Below are 20,551 nucleotides of genomic sequence, written 5' to 3' on the forward strand. Positions count from 1 at the left end.
GAAGCACATATGTGCTGCGAGATGTAAGTTGCCTAACGGTACACTGATAGAAAAACAATCTTGATTCAAAAAACCTTTTTTCTTCAAAATTTGAACTCTTAAAACTAGATATAGATATATTTCTTTCAAGAATTTTTGTCTCTTGGTTCAAAATAGGCGATAACATTGATTCAAGATGTTACCGACTTGTGTTAAGAATGGATTTTTGTTGAGTCATTAATTTACTTATTTCTAAGAAATGATTTTTTTTCGGTATAGCAATTAAAGACTATTTAATTTTGAAATATACTTTGATGAATTATTTTAAGTTTTTTGAACGATAATGTTATTTTGGTTGAAAAATAAAATGTATCAATTGAAAATAATATAGCTCTCAAGCCAAGAAAATCTAAATCAAGACAAGAATTTCTTAAAGCAAAATAATTGTTTGTCTTCCAAAATAAATTCTTAGATTAAGAAAATATCTCTTGAATCAACATAAATTTTCTATCAGTGTAATCACATTGTTATAGTTTCGATTTACATTTCTGTTAATCAAAAGGTTAATGATGTAATAGATTTCATTTTTGAGGCATTATTGTCTTATACAGATGGTGGATCAAAACTACTTGGTAAAGAATACCATTTACTGGCGCTCGTACTAAGCGGCGATTTTAATGTCGATCTTAGCAAAGATGACGGATTGAAATTAATACAATTTTTAAAATCTGAACTGAATTTAGATATTGTTTCTGATAGAGCAATGGGGACAACGAGGTATGGTACAACCATTGATGCGGTATTTTCGAGATTCGTGAACCACGTATCTACCAACGTCCATGTGTCTTATTTTAGTTACCATAAACCACTTGTCACTGTAATTAAAAATGAAAGTAATGTTGATCTAATTAATGTTGAAAAATAATATTTAAAAAATAAATGATAATTGTCAGATAATAATAATTACATAATTTATCAACATTCCTAATGAAATATTTGTGCACATCTGAAATTGACTATTGTGAAAAGTTTAATATAAAATATTTCGCCGATTAGTTATAATAAATGTATAAAAAATAAATAAATATATATTTATATATGTATATTATTTTCATTAATTTGTTAATTTACCCTTTCATATGGTATTAATCTTATTTTCAGTTGGATAAACTCTTTTTGCGTATGTTTAGACAATCGTACTTAAGGAGTAAACTCCAGTCGTGCGTCGGAGCTGACACACACATTTTTTTTTTTTAGTTGGGGGGTTCCATGTTGCGGATTCCAGGTATAGCTGTTTCGCCCAGAAGACTCGACGTAGCGTCATACTAAAACTCGACGCCAGGACCCCTACTCACTAAGCCCTAAACCACTCTTCTGCTTTCCTCTAATCCCTCATGGAAACCGCCGTCAGGCATTACTTTGTGAAGCGAGGATCTAGCTACTGCTCTTTCTTCTGGTGGCTAAGGTGTTAACTTCCTTCCTTCTATCTTATTAGCGTTCCAGGCAGCTTCTGATGACAACATTGTTTCCACTAGTGGCTCTGGTTGCATTCTCTGGTTCAGGATCCTCTTCAACTCTTCACGCTGTGGATCGAAACAAGGACATATAAAGAAGACGTGCTTCGCATCTTCAGCAACTCCTGGGCAGGACGGGCACTCCGGAGAATCATCGTGCTTACAGCGGTGTAGATACTCTTAAAAACACCCGTGTCCCAACAAAATCTGCGTAAGATAGTAATTGACCTCGCCGTGGCTCTGGTTAAGCCAAATATCGTTCCGAGGTATGAGGCGCTGCGTCTACCTACCCTTCTCTGCAGCATCCCATTGTAGTGGCCATCGGCCTATGCTGTTCTGCCGTTCTTCAATTCTAAGTTCTTCAGGGCTCAGTGCAGTTGATCTTGTAACCAGGCAGTTTCGCCCAGGTCCAGTTGATCACCCCTTTCTTCCTTGAAAAGGGCGTCACTGGGATTTTGGACACGGTGTCCCAGAAACCGTAGAAGCATGAGAGGGGAAAGACAGGGTCATGAGAAGTTCAAGAGGGCTGTGAATAATACTGAGAAAATTATTAATAAATGTGAAATTATTTATTCAATTCAAAATTAACAACTCTTCAAAATTAACGTACAAACTAACTTAATTGTGAGAACCTCTCACCTACGTAGGCATCTATTCTAAGTTCCTACATCAATTAATCATAGATTATTACGCATCTATATTAACCTCCTCAAGTATTTAATCGTAGACCATTACGCATCTATATTAAACTACTCAAATACCTAAACCTCGTCAACTTGACGTAATACCAAAATTACTATAAACCACCTCGTCAACCTGACAGAATACCAAAAAATACCATAATTTACCTCGTCAACTTGACGGAATACCAAATAACATAATTCACCTCGTCAACCTGACGGAATACCAAATAACATAATTTTCCTACAATGAAAACCTATTCCCGACTGCGCTCCCGATTCGGGCGTCTACGCAGCGGTTTCTTAACTTAATCCGTTGTTCCCCGACTTGGGTGTCTACACAACGTTTCTAAATGATTTACTAAATTCCTTACAAAATCGTCCACCGGACGCTAACTTAATTCACAATTTTCTTTAATTACTAAATTTCTCCGAATTACTAATTTACTAGATTCCTCAAATTCTATATTATCATAATTCACAAAATTTTATACTTAACATTTCTTCAATATCAAATCCACTAATGTAATTCATTGCTAAATTTATCAACCAAAGATTCTCAACTAAATTCATTAATCAAATTTCCTTAACTAAGTTCATTAATCAAAATTTTCTTTCTAAATTCATTAATTGAATTTTCCAATGAAAGAATTCACAAAATTAACTAAATTAATTAAATTCAGCCCGACGCCCTAAAATTGATTTTACAAAATTTCAAATTTCAAATGGTGCAAATTAACAAGCCTCAATAAATTTTCAAACTACATATATTTCAGAATGACCTTGACTATCTAAATTACACAATTGATTCTACTATCTCAAATTTTATCAAGATAATTTTAACTAAATAATTTTTCATAACTAAAAGGCCTGTAACAAACTAACTAAACGACATTGATGAATAATTTACGTATGAAGAATCTACTAATATAAAAGTAACATCCGAGACAAAAGCGATCAACAATTGACAAAAATTAATTACAATTATTCCAGTCTCTCAATTTACCAAATTAAGGTTGGCCTAAAATAATTGTAATAATAATACCTGAGACTTAACTTTTTCAATTTTCTACTGGTGCCTGATACTTAGTCAAAGCAGGCAGGATCAGTGGCTGGTTGGTCTCTCTTGTATTCAATGTAGTTGCAAGCTCTAGATGATAGTTTTCCAAATTCCAGTTTGTACATTGGCTTCCTTTCTGATGGATACTGAATCTCGAAGGCTAATTCTCACACAGCGCTACACTGACTCAACTATTTTTGTCAAAAGGACTACTCTCTCAAGAAACGTCACTGGCTCGAAAAGCCTCGATGTTTTTCTAGCTGGCTCTTTTATAACCCTGAACTCCAAGTTCTTGAACTTTCCTATTGTCAACCCCGCTTCTTTTTCGGGGACAGCAGTGGGGACTTTCGAGTTGCACGCCCGGTGACAAGTCGAAACTATTTGTCAAAATCGAACGGTAAGGAAAAACCCTTATTTACCGTGGCGTCAGTAAAGTGGTCGATAACGACCATGGGAAGTTCGAATTTCCCTATTGCTCCTCGATGTTTTTCTAGCTGGCTCTTTTATAACCCTGAACTCCAAGTTCTTGAACTTTCCTATTGTCAACCCCGCTTCTTTTCCGGGGACAGCAGTGGGGACTTTCGAGTTGCACGCCCGGTGACAAGTCGAAACTATTTGTCAAAATCGAACGGTAAGGAAAAACCCTTATTTACCGTGGCGTCAGTAAAGTGGTCGATAACGACCATGGGAAGTTCGAATTTCCCTATTGCAACCTTTTTCGTTGGTAAAGGGCCCGTCTTTCCTCTGCTAGAACTCTAAGAGGCAGGGTTCTGACAATGACGCACACTGCTTCTTTTGATATTGTGCGGAAGGCGCTAGCTACTCGTAGAGCACTCAGTCGATATACTGGTCCAACTTTTCTCCATGATTCTTGCCCTATCCAGTGCATCAGCCCAGATGGATATTCCGTAAGTAAGCACTTATGTGACTACTGATGACAATAGTAGCCTCCTGCTCTGCATTGGGCCTCCGATGTTAGGCATCAGCCGTGCGAGGCCAGCCCTCACTATTGACGCTTTGGCACTGACGTGTTCCACCTGCTGCTTGAAGTTGAATCAGGCATCCAGCATCACTCCCAGATAACGGATAAATGGTTGTGATGTGATTTCTTGTTCTCCGACTCTCAACTTGTTGGTTTCTACTGTTTTTCTACTGGTGATGAGCACTGCCTCGGTTTTATGTTTGGCTAGTTGCAACTTCACCATATCCATCCACAAATTGATTCGTCTGAATGTAATATCAAATGCCAATTTCTTTCTCTTCGAGGTATTTTGCGACGATCACGACAGCTACGTCATCCGCATATGTTACAAGTTTGACTCCTGTGGGCAATGCTATTCTCAGGAGGCCATCATACATGATGTTTCATAGCAGATGACCTAAGACTGATCCCTGTCGCACTCCTCCGGTGATTTCGTACACTTCCGGGCCGTTCTTCGTGTCATATTTCAGGACCCTATTCGTGAAGTAGCTCCCTACAATTTTGCGAAGGTATCCTGGTACGTTTTTTTCTTCAAGAGCCCGCATAACGCAGTCCCAGTTAGCGGACTTGGAGGCATTCTCGATGTCCAAAGCAGTCACCAAGCAGTATTTCTTCTTTCCACCCTTCCATCTCGTTTCAGCAATTGCATCCTAGGCTATATCAACAACCACTTTGATCGCATCCAAGGTTGACCGTCCTTTTCGAAAATCAAATTGGTTCTCAGTCAGGAGTGGATCGACAACAGCCTCTATTCTTTGATGAATTATGCGCTCGAGTATCTTGCCGGCCGTGTCTAACATGCAGAGTGGTCGGTAGGATGACAGTTCTTCCGGCGGTTTTTTCGGTTCCACCACGAAATCACCCCAGACAAAATCTCCCCGACATAATCTCCCCACGAAAAAATCTCCCCGACATAATCTCTCCAAGACAAAATCTCACTGAGAAAATCTCTCTTAACTAATTTTAAAAATTTATTATAATTTAAATACTTTATGATTATTTTATTACCTTTGCTTGTGACCGTGTTGCGCCCTTTTAACATGGTTTTTGTGTGTGTTTATTCGACATAAGACCAACAAAAACGCGGATAATCGTGTTGCGCTCTTCTAACAAGGTTTTTGTGGGTGTTTATTCAACATTATATCAACACAAACGCGGATAATCGTGTTGCTGTTTTGTCGCGGGGAGATTTTGTCGTATCACCGTTTTTTCCATTTCGCAAGTAGTACTAGCCGTTACTGTTTCCACTTCTGGGGAAAAGTCCCTTCCTTCAGGCATGTGTCGTAAACGTCCAGGAATAATGTCGGTGCTGTCCTAAGGATTGATTTTAGAGCAATATTAGGGATTCCCTACACGATTGCCTGCCTCTATCAGTTCATCCAACGTGATAGTTGGAATGTCCTTAGGGTTGAGCTGCTTTAACTTGTAGGTGAATACCGGTTGTTGGGGAAACAGCGCAGTAACAATCTTCTCTAGGAGCTGTGGACACGTAGGTGATGGCATTGGCTGGCATTTCAGGTGGGTCATAACCACCTTATACAGTCTGCCCCATGGATCTTTCTCTACTTCTGCGACCAGTTCCTTCCAGCAGCGTCTTTTGCTTTCTTTGATGGCTCTCTTTAATTCTCGACGGGCCTTTATATTCTGCCAGCAGTTCTGCGGAGTTAGGCTATCTGTAGCCACGCTCAAACTTTCTTTTTTTTTTTAAGACACTCTGAACGTAGAATGCTAATGTGGTCGTTCCACAAGTGCACCGAAAGTCTTGAATTCATGCTACGTTTCCGAGACATACTGGCGTCGTAAGCCTGGGTGACGCTTCTCATTAGGTCCTTGGTCTTCTCTTCAGCAGTTTCTACGATGATCGGATCGCAGTGTACGGCTACTAATAAAGCAGTGTGGTCGAGTGATTTATCTTTCCACCCAACCACGCTAGCGCTCCTGTTGACTCTTGTTTGATTCTGGCCAGTTGATATTTCTTATAGTATCGAACTATGGTCGCTGGATGTGTAGATGTTCAATACTTTCGAAGAAAAACTTCTTCAAGCTAAGCAATTGCTGACAAATGTGAGGTCAACAATTGAGTTTGCCTCTCCCTTAGTATACGTTAGTGTATCGCCAGTGTTAAGAAGGATCACGCCCAGTGTGGCGATTGCCTCAAGAAGTGCGTTTCCACGTGTATTAGTGTACTTCCTCCCTCAGTCTGTTGCCCAGGAATTGAAGTGACCAGCTATTTCCACGGGAAAGTGTTTTCTTGCATCCTTAGTTAGCCGATCAAGAAAGTCTTTAAACTGTTCATTAAAAAGACTAGGTGGTGCATAGCAACTGTAGAAGCGGAGGGCATCTACCCATGCTGCTACGAAGCCGGTTTCTTTATTATTGACTGTTCTCTGAAAAGGACATTTACCGCAGGACCAGATGATGGCTTTGTTAGTGCTGTCGGATTCCCAGGGTTCGTTACTCAGGTGTTTATAAGGCTCACTTATAAGTGCTACGTCTGACTCTAATTTGCGCACAGTTTGCATGAGCAGGTCATGCGCAGTTTCACAATGATTGAGGTTAAGCTGTAATATCTTCATGTTCTTGGCTCCGTTATCTTCTGGAGCGCTTCTTGGAACCTTAAGCAGTGCTTAGACCGGTCGACTTCGCTTTTGCACTGAGATCCGAAGTGCCCAATGTGCCAGCATTTGAAGCATTGTATGGGTCTCTTTGTTGCTCTCATTCGGCAATTGACTCAGCCAATCCTTATTTTGCAGATTCCTTCTAGAAACTTTTGTGCTGCAGCTGCTGGTAGTGACACTGTGGCTCGTTGCGTACCTCTTAAAGCTTTGCGGATCTTGACTGCCTTTAGTGGTATTTTATAGCTTTCTCCAGCTTCCCTCTTTAGAGCGGTCTGAATATCTTCTTTCGTCGTGTCGTCATCGACATGTCGGATCTCGATGGTCTCCTGTGACCCTTTGCACAGGAGACCACTACTTTGTTTTCTTCTTTATTTTCTCGACCGGGCGGATGATCAGTGCGTCGGGTCTGATCCATTTACGTGGTTTTATCCGCTTAGGCTCTGGCCTGGGCTCCTTTGATGGCTGCTTAGAGAGTTGCTCTCTTGCTAGCTTCCTCTTCTCCTTCCTAAACTGTACTTTTTCCAATCAGACGCTTTCTTAGGTTCATTACTTTGCTCTGCCACTCGTTGCGAAGGGCTTTTTTTCAAGTCCTTCTTCTTTGTGACTTTGTAGGTTGGTTCTGGCGAGTTTCGGTCCTTTCTCTTTCCAGGACTTGTGCCAGTTTCACCTTTGCCTTCAGCAGCAGATTCGCCGTTACCATCGGCTCCAGTGTCCATTGCTTTTTCAGTCTCAACTTCAGCTTGAGTGCTTTTCACGGACGTAACACAAGGTGTGCGTCGTCGTGATGACTGTCATTCCTCATCCATTTTCTTAAATCTTTCAAGAGCATTGACTTCACTGGTTGTCTTGATCTTTATCTCCTTGTGGAAATTGACCTCTTGTTTGGACAAACTCTCGCAGCTCAGTGGTCAGCTTTACAAGGCGCTCCAGCACTTGCGTTCCTTTCATTTCAGAGCTTTCTTCAATCGCTGCTTGTTGGGCATGTGGCCCATTTAAACTTCTATTCATTTCCTTTGATGTCTCCCCGACTAGAAATTTTGTGAGGCATTGCCAAACAATCAATTCGGGCCAAGTTTGGCTTTCCGAACTTTGGCAAACCTAATTTACGCCATATTAATTACACTATAGGCAAGCCGAAGTTCGGCACTGCCGTAATTTTTCCAAGGTACGCCCAAGTTTGGCAAGCCAAACTTCTGCAAGTCTTCGGTAACCATGACTTCATGCAAGTTAGGCATACCAATACTATGTCAAACTTTGGTCTGCCGTAGTTTTTCCAAATAATGCCCAAGTTTAGCAAGCCAAACTTCGGTAAATCTTCAGTAGCCCTGACTTTATGCCAGTTATGTATACCAATCGTACTTTAGAAGTGAATGTGTGTGCTGAATAGCGTTCAAAAACACCGATCGTTTTTTGCTGCGGCGCTATCAGCATGCATGAGTATACTATAACCTACCCGACTAGAAATTGTAGTGAGGAATGCCGAAGAATTGATGAGGGACAAGTTTGAGTTGCCAAACTTAGGCCTGCCTAGGTTGCACCTCATAAAAACTAAGGTAGGCAGAACGACAATTGGCATGCCGAAAATATTCCAAATTTGGTTATGATCCTGAAATTGTGTGTCATTGTCGAAGTCCGGCAAATTGTGGAAATGCAGGACTGCTTTGTAAATAAACCCCAAACTTGGGCGTAACTAGGAAAGTCGCATGGACTCCTTAAGGGGGTATTCTAGTCTAGAGGTCCGAATTTCGAGCGGTTTTTGGCAATTAATATAAAAGAAGCAGTTAATATTTTTACCATCCAATTTTTTATCATTGGTTAATTGATATTTCAAGAATACAAAAAAATACATTTAAAAAAAAACAAATAAATTTTCAAAAAGATATGTCCTTGAAGTATCGAAAAAAAAGGCCGCGTCCTCGTGAAAAGGATTTCTTTCCTTGTATCCATCGGGAAAAAAAAAATATAATGCCAAATTATTGATCTGTACAAATATCATTATCGCACAAATCAACAAAACTTGAAAAAAAATTTTTTTTTTACAAAATGGTGGCTGTTTAAAAATAGTGGTCGATTTTTTTGCTCATTTTTCAACTTCCCCCAATTTTTAGAACCTGAGATATCTGCATCACCGTATCGAAAAAAGTAGTTTCGAGAAAAACGCGTTTAAAGTTTAACGTTCAGTTTCAGACAGCGTAACTGATAAAATAGTACGTATAACTTACATTCTTTTAATCAGCCATCCCAGCTTCATACATTGGGCCTTCCTCTACTTCATATTGACTGTTTTCAGCATTTCTCTCAGTATAACGAGCAGTTCTTTCCTCTTTTAAAGCATCTGAAGCAGACCACTTCATCCTTACTGCGTTGCGCCTAACAGCAAACCTATGGGATTCCAGACCTATTTTTATTCCCATTAGACTCATTATTTGTAATATAGGATAAAAGCCTTCATTGAAAGTGGAAACTGCTAAACAATTAGCAATCTCAATTGTCTGGGACCCGGCATGGATATGTTTGGGTGCAAATGGCCATATTAAAGAGTTATGTGACTCGTTATTTTGAGTTTCGCTGCCCAAGTAACGTTCTAATAAACCCTTACCAACACCCTTACCACCAATTCCAGGATTTTTTTTTTGCCTTCCGGAGACGCGATCCCATACGTTTTTGGACGTGTCCAACACATTCTTTTTTAATAACAACAGGGTCATCTTTGTAAGGATCTATATTAAGGATACCTTTAAAAGTCTTCGAGTCGCCATCTCCGATATACTTCACATATTTTACACCTTGCTTTTCTTCGGATCTACTAAACATTTCCACCACTGCGTCAACTTCCATCTTCCTAGCACTTCCTTGATGATTTATTGTGCAATAATCTTCGTGTTCGTCATACCAGTCTTCATAAGCACTGATGTCGTCTTTTTTTTTATTCTTCCAATAATCGCACCCTTGGCAAAAACTGGACTTCACGCCTGTGTCTTTAACTTTCTTACTGTATTTACCTACAAGTGTAGTGACTCCAAAAAGTGAATTGAACCCTCTCTTCTTCCACGTTTCATTGCCAGAAACTGTAAAATGTGTAGGGTCCGCATTCGAATCTGAGGCTGTAATTAATTCACTCTTTTTTTTTCTCAGCTTTAGAAATTATCAAGTTATAAATAGTTGACGCAGCCAAATGTAGATTATCAAGACAATTATAGTATGTACCAATAGTCAAACCGTGTCTAAAATATTCATAATACTACAGAATGTATTGATACCTTCTCTCCCAACTCCGATGAGCCTCATAGCAGTAACGATCCGACGATTTATTGCAAATGCTTTAATTACTAATGCGCATGACTGAATATAACGTGTGTCTTTGCAGCCACATTGTACCCCAATTTTAAATCCCAGTCCTCGTGCAGCTGTCCGAGAAAATGACATTTTTTGCTTACATCTAACACATATTATCATCAGTGCAAGAGATGAAAAAACAGAACAGAATTCCAATATACAATAACCAAAATTATAATCAATGAGAATTTCATCGTCATTTGAACTCTTCAACTTTGCAGCTGATGCACTAGTAAAAGATAAATCTTCTTCCAAAGTATGTTGACTACCGCTGAACGTCCGTTTTCTAGTTTGCCTGGACGATGAGGACTTTTCCTCGAACCTTTTCTATCCATATTAGAAGAATCAGCAAATATTCACTTTAATTTTAAAAGAATATCACAAGAATGCACGCGTAATTTCTCACTTACTTATACTTCTTCACAGCTTCGAGGTTTACATGGAACTAACTCAACCTAAAAACAAATTGAGTATAGATTCTTGTATAATACGTTACAATGACCTTCAGACTATTGATATAGTAAACTAAAAGTATATAAAAAGAAAGAAAGAAAGCTATTCATACTCAGGTAGCTCGGACCGTCCATAGTCTATTGTTTCAGTCGTCCGCTAAAACCGGTCTAGTTGCCACGACACTAAAACGGCTGTAACTTTGAAAATAATTTGAAATTTGAAAAATCTTTTTAGAAAAATATTTTTGAATATTTAAACTATCGAATTATAAAAAAAATTTTTTTCTTTTTTTTCAAAATTCTAGACTAGAATACTCCCTTAAGTCTGATATGTCATGAGAATGCCGAACTGGTTTGAAGTAACGATAACCTTAATTTTTCCATTTTGGATCGAACTTGGCTTTTCAAACTTAGGCCAGCCTAATTCGAATCCTATTAGTTTTAAATTCAGAAAACCGAACATTGATTGAGCTTATAAGTATCTTGAGGCAAGAGGTCGCTCATCATCAGCGTAGCGTCGCAGTATGGTATAGGGATCTCGTGCGTCGGATACGGTATTCGAGTTTCGCGTTCGACATGTACGATTTTTAATAATTAATAATTACTAATTATATTTACTATTAAGGCGAGTGTGAAGTAAAGTTAATTGTTATGTGTGACCAACGTATTTAATTCCTACATCATCTCCTTCCCCCTTGACTTATCAAATTTACCAATCAAAAGAAACTTCTTCATATTAAAAAACACTCCAAAAATTAAAAGAAAAAAAAACAACTTACCGAAAAACTAAAATCAAATAATAAAAAATAATATTAAATAAAAGCAAAAGAAAATTTGTTTTTTTTTTTACGCAACATTTGAAAAATTCAGTCCTAAATTCAATATGTATAATTAAAATAGTAAAAGTAGATAAAAAAATAAGTATTTATTATTATTAATTTTCGCTTGATAATAAAAAAGCTAAAAACCAAGAAAAAATAAAATTTGGATTCTTTCTTGCGAATTTGGTTTCCGTATTGCTGCCTACTTAAGCAGCCAAGTTCGGACCAAATGAGGTTTAGATAGTCACTAGCAAGTGTGGTTTCCAAACTGCAGCCTAATCAGTAAGCCAAGTAAGGCTGAGCCTCGCAATTGCGTTACTTCCCAAACTTGGGTCTGGTTTGGATGCCTCACTTACCGCAAGTTTGGAATTCGGCATGCCTTACTTGCGCTAAATCACTACCACACTGAAATTTCTAGTCGGGCGATCCATGCTTTTAGTTTACCAGCGCATCTTACGAAGTGGAGCGGGTTATCTTAACTAGGGACAGGTGTACCCTCGGAGATAGTACTCCTCCTAGTTCCCTGAGGCCTAGTCGATACTTAGCCAGCCCCGGTATACAGTTGCTGTATTTTGATTTAACCAATAAAGTACTCATCTATTTAATGTCATTCATACCGTCTTTTTAATCAACCTAAATTGTCCTATATGTTAACTCTTAAAATGTTCGCAATTCTATCCTGCATTCTGATCTGGCTATTGTCTTTCTACTTGTCTTGGATATTGGCCCTAAAAATATTCTTAATTTTATCCTTGATGTGATTATTGATGAAGTCAACTCCGCTGCGATTGATTTTACTACTACTGGCAACCCAGATAACGATAATGGTAGCTCTGGGCGTTTTTTTGCAGCCAGTTTGGGTGAAGACGATGTAGAAAATGATATATTCTAAATTTTATTCTTCTATCTATTATTTGTTAATTTGAAATAGGAGAGTACGCTTATTACCATGTTCTTCTTGAGATAGATTGTTTTTTATTTATGTCACATTAATTAATTCACTGCAGATAGCTTGTGTCATTGCTTTCAATTACTTACCTAAAAGTTTACACAGTGGTTAATCGATTTCTCTCAAATATCAGTGTAATATGGTTGAATGTAGTGCTGAAGAGTATGCTAACATAGTCCTTTTTTATGGCATGGCTAATTGTAATGCTGCTGAAGCGAGACGCAGGTATGCAGAGCAATTACCGAATCGGTGACGTCGAAGTTCTCCAGTAATTCTTGATGCCGTCAGCCGATTAAGTGCGTCAGGTAATATCTGACTAAATCGTAGAGAAACTGATGCACCACGTCATGCAAGAAATAATGATAACGAAGAGGCCATCATTGATGTTGTCGAAGAAGATCCAGAGATTTTTATTTGTGGAGTTGCTCAGCAATTAAATCTATCGTATGGTACTGTGTAACGAACGTTGAAAGAAGAAAAACTTCACGCTCATCATTATCAACGAGTTCAAGAGTTAAAGCCCGAAGACTATCTAGTTCATGTTGCTTTCTGTCAGAAACTCTTGAATCGAATTGAAAACGATAATAATTGTTTGAAGAAAAGTTTGTATACGGATGAAAGTAAATTTAGCCGAAATTCATTTTGGAATATCCGAAGCTCCCACTGATATGCTGAAGAAAAACCTCATTGCACGGTTGTTCGCAATCACTAATACCGATTTTCCATCAACATCTGGGCCGGCATCCACTTTGGCCAATGCACTATTCTATTGTAAATGAAATTTATGATGATTTCTTTTTACCAAATTTTGGTTCGTGAAGTTATGGAATTAATGTTTAAATATTTATTATAGGTTGGCCTTTATGAGTTTTAAGAAAATTTAACAGCCGAATTATATGTGGATTTTCTCGACCAACATCTGCAACAAGAATGTCGAGAGGCAAAAATCCCACTGAGAATTTATTAAGAAATGTGGTTTCAGCAAGATGGCGCTCCGACTCACACAGCAGGAGCTTCTCAAGCATGGCTTCGGGCACATTTTCGCAATCGCTACATCGGTCGAGGCGGAATAATAAATTGGCCTCCTACATCACCAGATCTCAATCCGTTGAATTATTTCGTATGGGCTCATGTTAAAGCCTATGTTTATCGCCATCCTGTCAATGATGAGAAAACTTTGTGGAAAAAAATCACTGATTGCCTCAATAAAATCACGCGGGAGATGACTAATAACTGTGGCACAAATTTTGTTAAACGTTTTCGGCATTGCGTTCAAAATAATGGAAGGCATTTCGAACAACTTCTGTAGCTATGTTCAATCACATAAGTTTTTCATGCTAATGACTTTGCTTGAAAATAATAACCTAGTTGTGATAATGTAATTTAGGCTAAGTTGATAAATTAATCAAGTTAGTACCTTGAAATATAATTTATTTAATTTTATCTTATTTACTTCATCATGATCTCAGTTATGTTTCTAAATGACGTTTTATCGTTTGTCATGTCAGGAACTCCTTCGTATGATTCTAAAGATCAGTTGGAAAGTCGTCCTCGTATTCCATCTGATGAAAGTACTGATTATAATCTTGAGAAGCAGTCTAGAGTTCATCTTTTTCATTTTTCCCATAAAAGTCCTTGTTATTATTCTAATGAGCAACCTGGAGTTCTTTCTGCTTATTTTTTTTAATAAAATCGCAACACAGCTCAATTTATTATTTATTCTTTGGTTTTTTTTTTTTTAAAGTCTAAATCTCACATTTGATTGGTTAACTGAAATATTCAATAACTCAAAAACCACTCAAATTTTTCAATCATTACTCAGAAGTTTTCTGCTTAAAATTGTCTCCTCTATCGGAATATTTTTGCTGTAAAAGTAATCCTGGATCACCCTGTATATATATATATATATATATATATATATATATATATATATATATATATATATATATATATATATATATATATGTCAGAGAGGCAGGAGTTATTGTTGGAAATTCACAAACTGTCCTCAAATAGTCTGCCTGCTGCACATTTCTCTTTTCTTATTAATTTTATGATACCCCTATCGTCCTACCTGGGATTCCGACTACGTTGACAGCCATGTGTCTACCTAGGCCTAAGCCTACAATAATAAAACAAATTATTTGAACCTTATTTTACAAAATATCAAAGTAACCGTACATTTCTTAAAATTACTACAAATAGAAATATTCTGTGTGTATACTGTAAGCATACAAGTCGTATTTATTTTGAGCTCCTAGTATTTTCTTTATATCAAGTTATTTTCGCTATCAATATTATACTGTTTGGTATCGTTATAATCAGAATTTTTTGTGCTATCGTTTGAGATATTAATCTCTGTTGTGGTAAATAGTGAAGAGTTATTATTTATTATTCTTTGTTTATTGACTTTTGTTCATCGGATTATTGGTTACTCATTTGGCTATCATTTCGGTTCTGTGCGCAACTCTTGGTTTTTTCAAGGTCTGAGTGCTGCTGATGTACATTAGTTGTATACAATAGATGTGTCATGCTGTCATTATTGTATATGTAATCCCCAATGTCATTTACTGATGACTTTCTAATTTATGAATTCTTAGTGTATAACATTTTCATGAAATAAATCTGCTGATGTGTTAAAATAAATGAGGCATCAATAAGTTAACATCTTAACGCCAGTATGTTTACAGTGACTTTGATTATTTATTAACTATCAAGAGTGTTGGCCACCAAGTGTGTTATGTCATTGACTTTAAAACTATGCTTTATTTGTCAAAAAGTAACAAAGTCACCACTTACATGCTTCTCTTGTAAACAACAATTTCATCGAAATTGTTTATGTGATGCTATAAAGAATAAATCTGCTCAAACTTGTTGTGTTAAAAAATTTGGTCATCTCTTAACTATTAGTGAGATCAGGACGAGGAGCAAATCTGCTGCTGATAGTTTAATAAAAAGCACAAATCGTTCACCGCTTACCTTAAATTTAGCCTCAGTCTCCACGTCAAGAAATAGGATCTCAGATAAAAATTCATCTGCTTCCTCTTACAAGTCAGTAACTTCATCACCATCAACACCAATTAGTCCTGTGGTTTTAAATTCTCCGATATCAGATAATGTTTTCTCGCCTTTAACACCTATGTCCATAATGACGGACCTTCCTAAATTACCGGAAAATTAGAACTCTATGAGTACCGATGAAAAATTAACATCTATGATGACAGTATTTTTATCATCAAATGAGGAGGTATCCAAAAAATTGGACGCATTTGGTGAACGAATTGATCTGTTACAAGCAAATGTCACCACAAATGCTACGAGTATTGCAAAACTTGAGACTGATCTTGGTGAATTCAAGAAAGAAACGATTGCCAACTCTGCTCGGCTTTTGAATGAAGTGAGCAAACTAAAAACTGAGCAAGCTGGACCCTCCAATCTAAAGGCCCCACTGATCACCTCAGATTTACTACTATCAGGTATACCTGATTCAGTAGATGCAAAACTTACTCCCTTAGAGGTCTCATCGGCCATTTTTGACTAATTAGCAATATCTCATCTAATAAATGATATTCTTACTGTGAGGAAGTTAGATAATAAAAAAGTGATCAGTGTCGATAACGATTCAAATCGCCCGCCTACTCGTCCACTAAATAATTCCTATATGCTAAGAATGAAATCAGTTGAGTTGCGCAATCATATCATAAGTGCCAAGAAGAATTCGAGATATCTACGTGTTGCAGAGATCTTTCCTGATTATGCTGGTTCATCTAGTGGTTATATCTACATTAACGAATATTTACCTTCAGATCTATACAAGTTATGGTTAAAAACAAAAGAAAAAGCAAAGCTTTGTAAATTTAAATATGCATGGGTGAGAAACAGTGTATTGTATGTTAAGAAAAACGACGATTCCGATCGTATTATTATAAATTCTGAATTAGATTTAATTAAATTAGATTAACAAAAATTAGATTTAAATAAGCCAACAATAAATAGTTCTAATACAACTTTAAGAGTACTAAATTTAAATGTTAATAGCCTTGTAGGTCACATTGCACAGTTACATAATCTAATAGCTGACTTACATCCTGATATTATTGTGCTGGTTGAAACATGGTTAAAACCAACTATCGACAATAGTATTTTTGCACTTCCAGATTATGTTGTTTACAGGAGAGATCGAAATTTAGTTCATTCAGACACTGGACGTTTTGTTCAAGGTGGAGGAGTAGCTTGTCTCATACATAAAGCTTTCAAAGCCAATATTCTACATTTATCATTTTCTGATGACTTAAATACTCCTGAATTTCTTATACTAGATGTCAATCTTGCAAGTGGTTCGCATCTTTTATTATCCTGTGTTTACCGACGTCCCAATGGTCATACGCTGTTTAATTTCTTCAACATGTTTTTCAAGTATTCATCCAATTACAAAAATGTTGTTATTGCAGGAGATTTAAATTGTAATTTATTGGAGAAAACTTGGTCGTCTAATCATCTAAGTTCATTTATTTTTGAATCGGTGTTATTTGGCGTTCCATTTAATGCTACACATCATAGTGGATCAAAAGATTCGTGGCTGGATGTAATTTTATTAGATTCAGAAACTAAATTAGGTAAATTTTTTAAATCTAATTCACCATTTATCTCAGGACATGATTATCTATTTTGTGAATATATTATAAATTTCCCAAAGACGTCGGATAAAACAATGACTTATAGAAATTTTAGAAATTGTGATCATACTGCATTATCTGATTCTATAATGAGAGTATTAAATATTGATAATGAAACCATTGATAGCCTTAGTCCTAATGATTTACTGTCATTCTTTCTGTGTAATGTCCTTAAATTACTTGATGAGTACGCTCCATTTGTAACTCGCAAAATTAAGGGCAATTCAAATTGTTGGATAACTGAAGAACTTAAATCTAAATGTCGGGAACGTAATTTATTATATAAACGAGCGAAAAGAATGAATAGCCCTGAATTACTTAAGCTTTATAAAATTAAAAGGAAGGAATTGAAATTGCCTATCATATCAACATTGCAATGATATGATATGTTGTTTTATTTAGTTAGCTATATACAAGTCTTTAGTTAACTCGTAGTTCAAATAAGAAATTGACTTATTTAAATCTTACTACAATTTAATCATAAAATTATTACCAAATGCACTTTTCAAATTATTAATATTGTTAAGCATAACACATTCTTTTATTACTTTTACATTTATACGCTTGTTAATTTCATGTATTATCTATATTATTTTTGTAAATTTACAGTTACACAAAAATTATTTGTATTCCATACCTTGCCATTTGGCTTGTGCCTTGGCATTTATTACTAATAAATAAAAAAAAAATAAATAAATTCTAAAGAATACTCTTCTCTTCGTCAGAAAATACTCTACTGTACTTTATTCTCCGACACATATACATCAACTTTTAAACGAACTACATATTCTGAATCAGCTCGAAAAACTGAGCCAGAAAGTGACTAAATTTTTCAAAAGTTGCGATATGAAGACGGCTTTAATAGTTTAATTTTTATGAAATCGGCTAATAAAAATAATAATAAAAGAATTTCTCAAGTGTCATTTACCCTATTGAAAACAATTTTTATACCCAAGTGTGGATAAAAGAGTCTTTAACGGGTTACGATCACTCCGTTACAACATGTAATATAACGCAGGATGTTGCTGCGATTGTGTTTACAGTTCTTGATTGATCTAGATTAAATTTGTCACACATATTCTTTGGATAATAACCGCGAATGAGTTCGAGGATGAGCGAAATTCGTAAATAAATAAACACATGGTGGCGTTTCAAAATTACCTAAACAGTGAGAATCACATTTTCGGTGACTACATTGATGAATAACTTTCATTGAAAAAAGATAGCTGATTCTTGATAAGTTCGTGTGATAGCTAATGAAATTACCTTTAATTTGATGTACATGACATTGACATTTTGATAATTATTAGTTATTTTATCAAAGTTAAGAGTTTAATTGAACCATTTCAGGCAATGTGTAATATAACTTACTTATATATGTTGCAATAAATTTCATTCAATGTCAAACGAAAGTTCTTGAGACAAGATGATCATTCATTCTATGAAATCGACCTTCCATTTCGAGTGTGATCGAATGGTGTTTTTTTTATATTTCGCACAATCTGGGCTTATAACCTGTTGTTATTGAATAAATTTTCAGTAGGATTAATAATTATAATCAAAGTATTTATTTGAATGTAATGAAATTACAACTAACAATAAGTACAAGAAATATTTCGGTAGACTATGAGTAAATGAGATAAGCCGATACTGTTTGTTTAGAACTATTAACTCTCTGAATAACTTACTGTGTACACACACGATACTTAAACACCTAATTGCAAGAATCTAGAATTTACTACAGTTTTCTTGAAGACAATCACGTACAGCTTTGACTATACTTAACAGATTTAAAAAAGTTAAATTTTATTTGGGTTTTAGTTTTTTCAATCATATAAAATAAAATTGACGACTAAAGTAAAGTTAGTTTTGTATCAAACTCTCAATACTAATCGAAAAAATGCATCCTGATTTCTTATTAATTTGGGGTTAGAGCGCGTGCGTTTAGCAGGCAATTCTAATTTCTAGTTCACTTTAAAACTGAGGATTTCCTTTGTATTTACTTTGATTCCTGTGCTTAGCATATCTAAAATCAAATTCTTTGTAAATAGATTTATTTATTCATCAAATTTCGTTTGATAGTTAACCATGATTAATTTTTTCGAGTAAAACTATAATAGTTCTGATTCTAATAGGTAGCAAAGATCCAACAGCTCGTAGATTGCGGCTTAGGAAACGTCGTGATCAAGAGGAAGCTGACCAGGATCAAGCAAAAATTTTGAAGGTAATTCATTTTATGAATACGTATAGATTAATAATATAACTTATTGAATATCTTCAGAGTATTGAATGAGTTTAAAACGATTAATAAAATGCTGATCGATTTTAAATCATTTTGATGATATATTAACGGGAATATATCGAAAAAACTTGAGAGGTGTCAAGGGACACCCGAATGGAACGAAGTTTACAATAGCTTACAATAGCATACTATAGCAAAAAGTGTCGTGACAACTTTTCGTAAGAATTTTTTCCGTCTAGCCCCCTTTCTCAACGCGCCATAAGGAACTTCGTTCCAAAATTTGAAGGGAAATAAAAGTTATAAATTTTCAGCAGTTTCTCGAATGGTTGTGTCATCGTTAGAAATTTTCATGTCGAGGTCTTAAAAAAGCAATTTAAAGTTTAAAGTTTTTAGTGTTAAGATCTTGATATAAGAGAATGGTCCATGGACTTGAGAAAAATTTGTCTGGTTCATTCACAATATGAAACGAATAATTTAATCATTTAGCTTCAATTTGCGTTGTGTTAACTCTGGTACGACCATTTTTCGATGAGATATCAGACTTGGAATGGAATAGGAAGATTTTGTCTCTGACCACCGATTTCTCAGCTATCAATGATTGCAAAAAAAATTGAAGGTGGGTTTTGAGATATGAATGTTTATAAAAAAACCATCAATGTTGAGTGTGCATTTTATAGTTCACTACATGAAAAAAATTAGGAAAACGGTTGACCCTACAAGCCATCCCTGCAACTTCCCGCTGGTTCCATATTTAAGCGCTCAAAATTGCACTTATTACGTTTTTGAGCTCTTTGAGCTCAAAAATATAATTTTCGTGTCATTTTGAGCTCTCCGAGCTCAAAGAGATAGCTTTTCTAGGCTTTTGAGCTCAAAAGTCTGATAGAGATTTAATAAAAGACTATTTTTGAATTTTCAAATTGCAATAACTTTTGACTGAATGCACCGATTCTCACGTTCTTGGCGGCGATCGACGCGGTGTTTAAGGCCCCATAAAAAACTTTTAAGTTCGAATTGATCGATCTAGGAATTTCGAAGTAATTCCGAAAAAATACTTTTTTTGGTCTTCTTTCGACAACGATAACTCATGCACGAATCAACCGATTTTGATTTTCAAAACGACATTCGATGTGGTTTTTCAAGGTTAAAAGCTGATTAGATTTTGGAGTTGATCGAAAAAGTCTTTCAAAAGTTATTCCAAAAAAACCACATTTAAAAATAAAATTTTTCTTAATTTTTTGGGGT

General features: G+C 36.0%; 1 protein-coding gene across 10 annotated transcripts in view; it reads left to right on the top strand.

The window, feature by feature from the left end:
* Flii (FLII actin remodeling protein) overlaps positions 1-20,551 on the top strand; it is a 198,619-nt gene that overhangs the window by 69,872 nt on the left and 108,196 nt on the right. For all 10 annotated transcript variants that reach the window (XR_012480669.1, XM_074256235.1, XM_074256234.1 and 7 more), the window contains one exon: positions 19,203-19,291. Coding sequence is in view for 9 of the 10 variants with exons in the window: in XM_074256235.1 (XP_074112336.1) it covers positions 19,203-19,291 (89 nt within the window). In the remaining variant the exon portion in view is untranslated. The remainder of the gene's footprint in view (positions 1-19,202; positions 19,292-20,551) is intronic.

The sequence above is a fragment of the Cotesia typhae genome, unplaced genomic scaffold (genome assembly GCF_013202065.1).
Source record: "Cotesia typhae breed Kobodo isofemale line unplaced genomic scaffold, CoteBio_Ctyphae scaffold_152, whole genome shotgun sequence".
Classification (NCBI taxonomy): domain Eukaryota; kingdom Metazoa; phylum Arthropoda; class Insecta; order Hymenoptera; family Braconidae; genus Cotesia; species Cotesia typhae.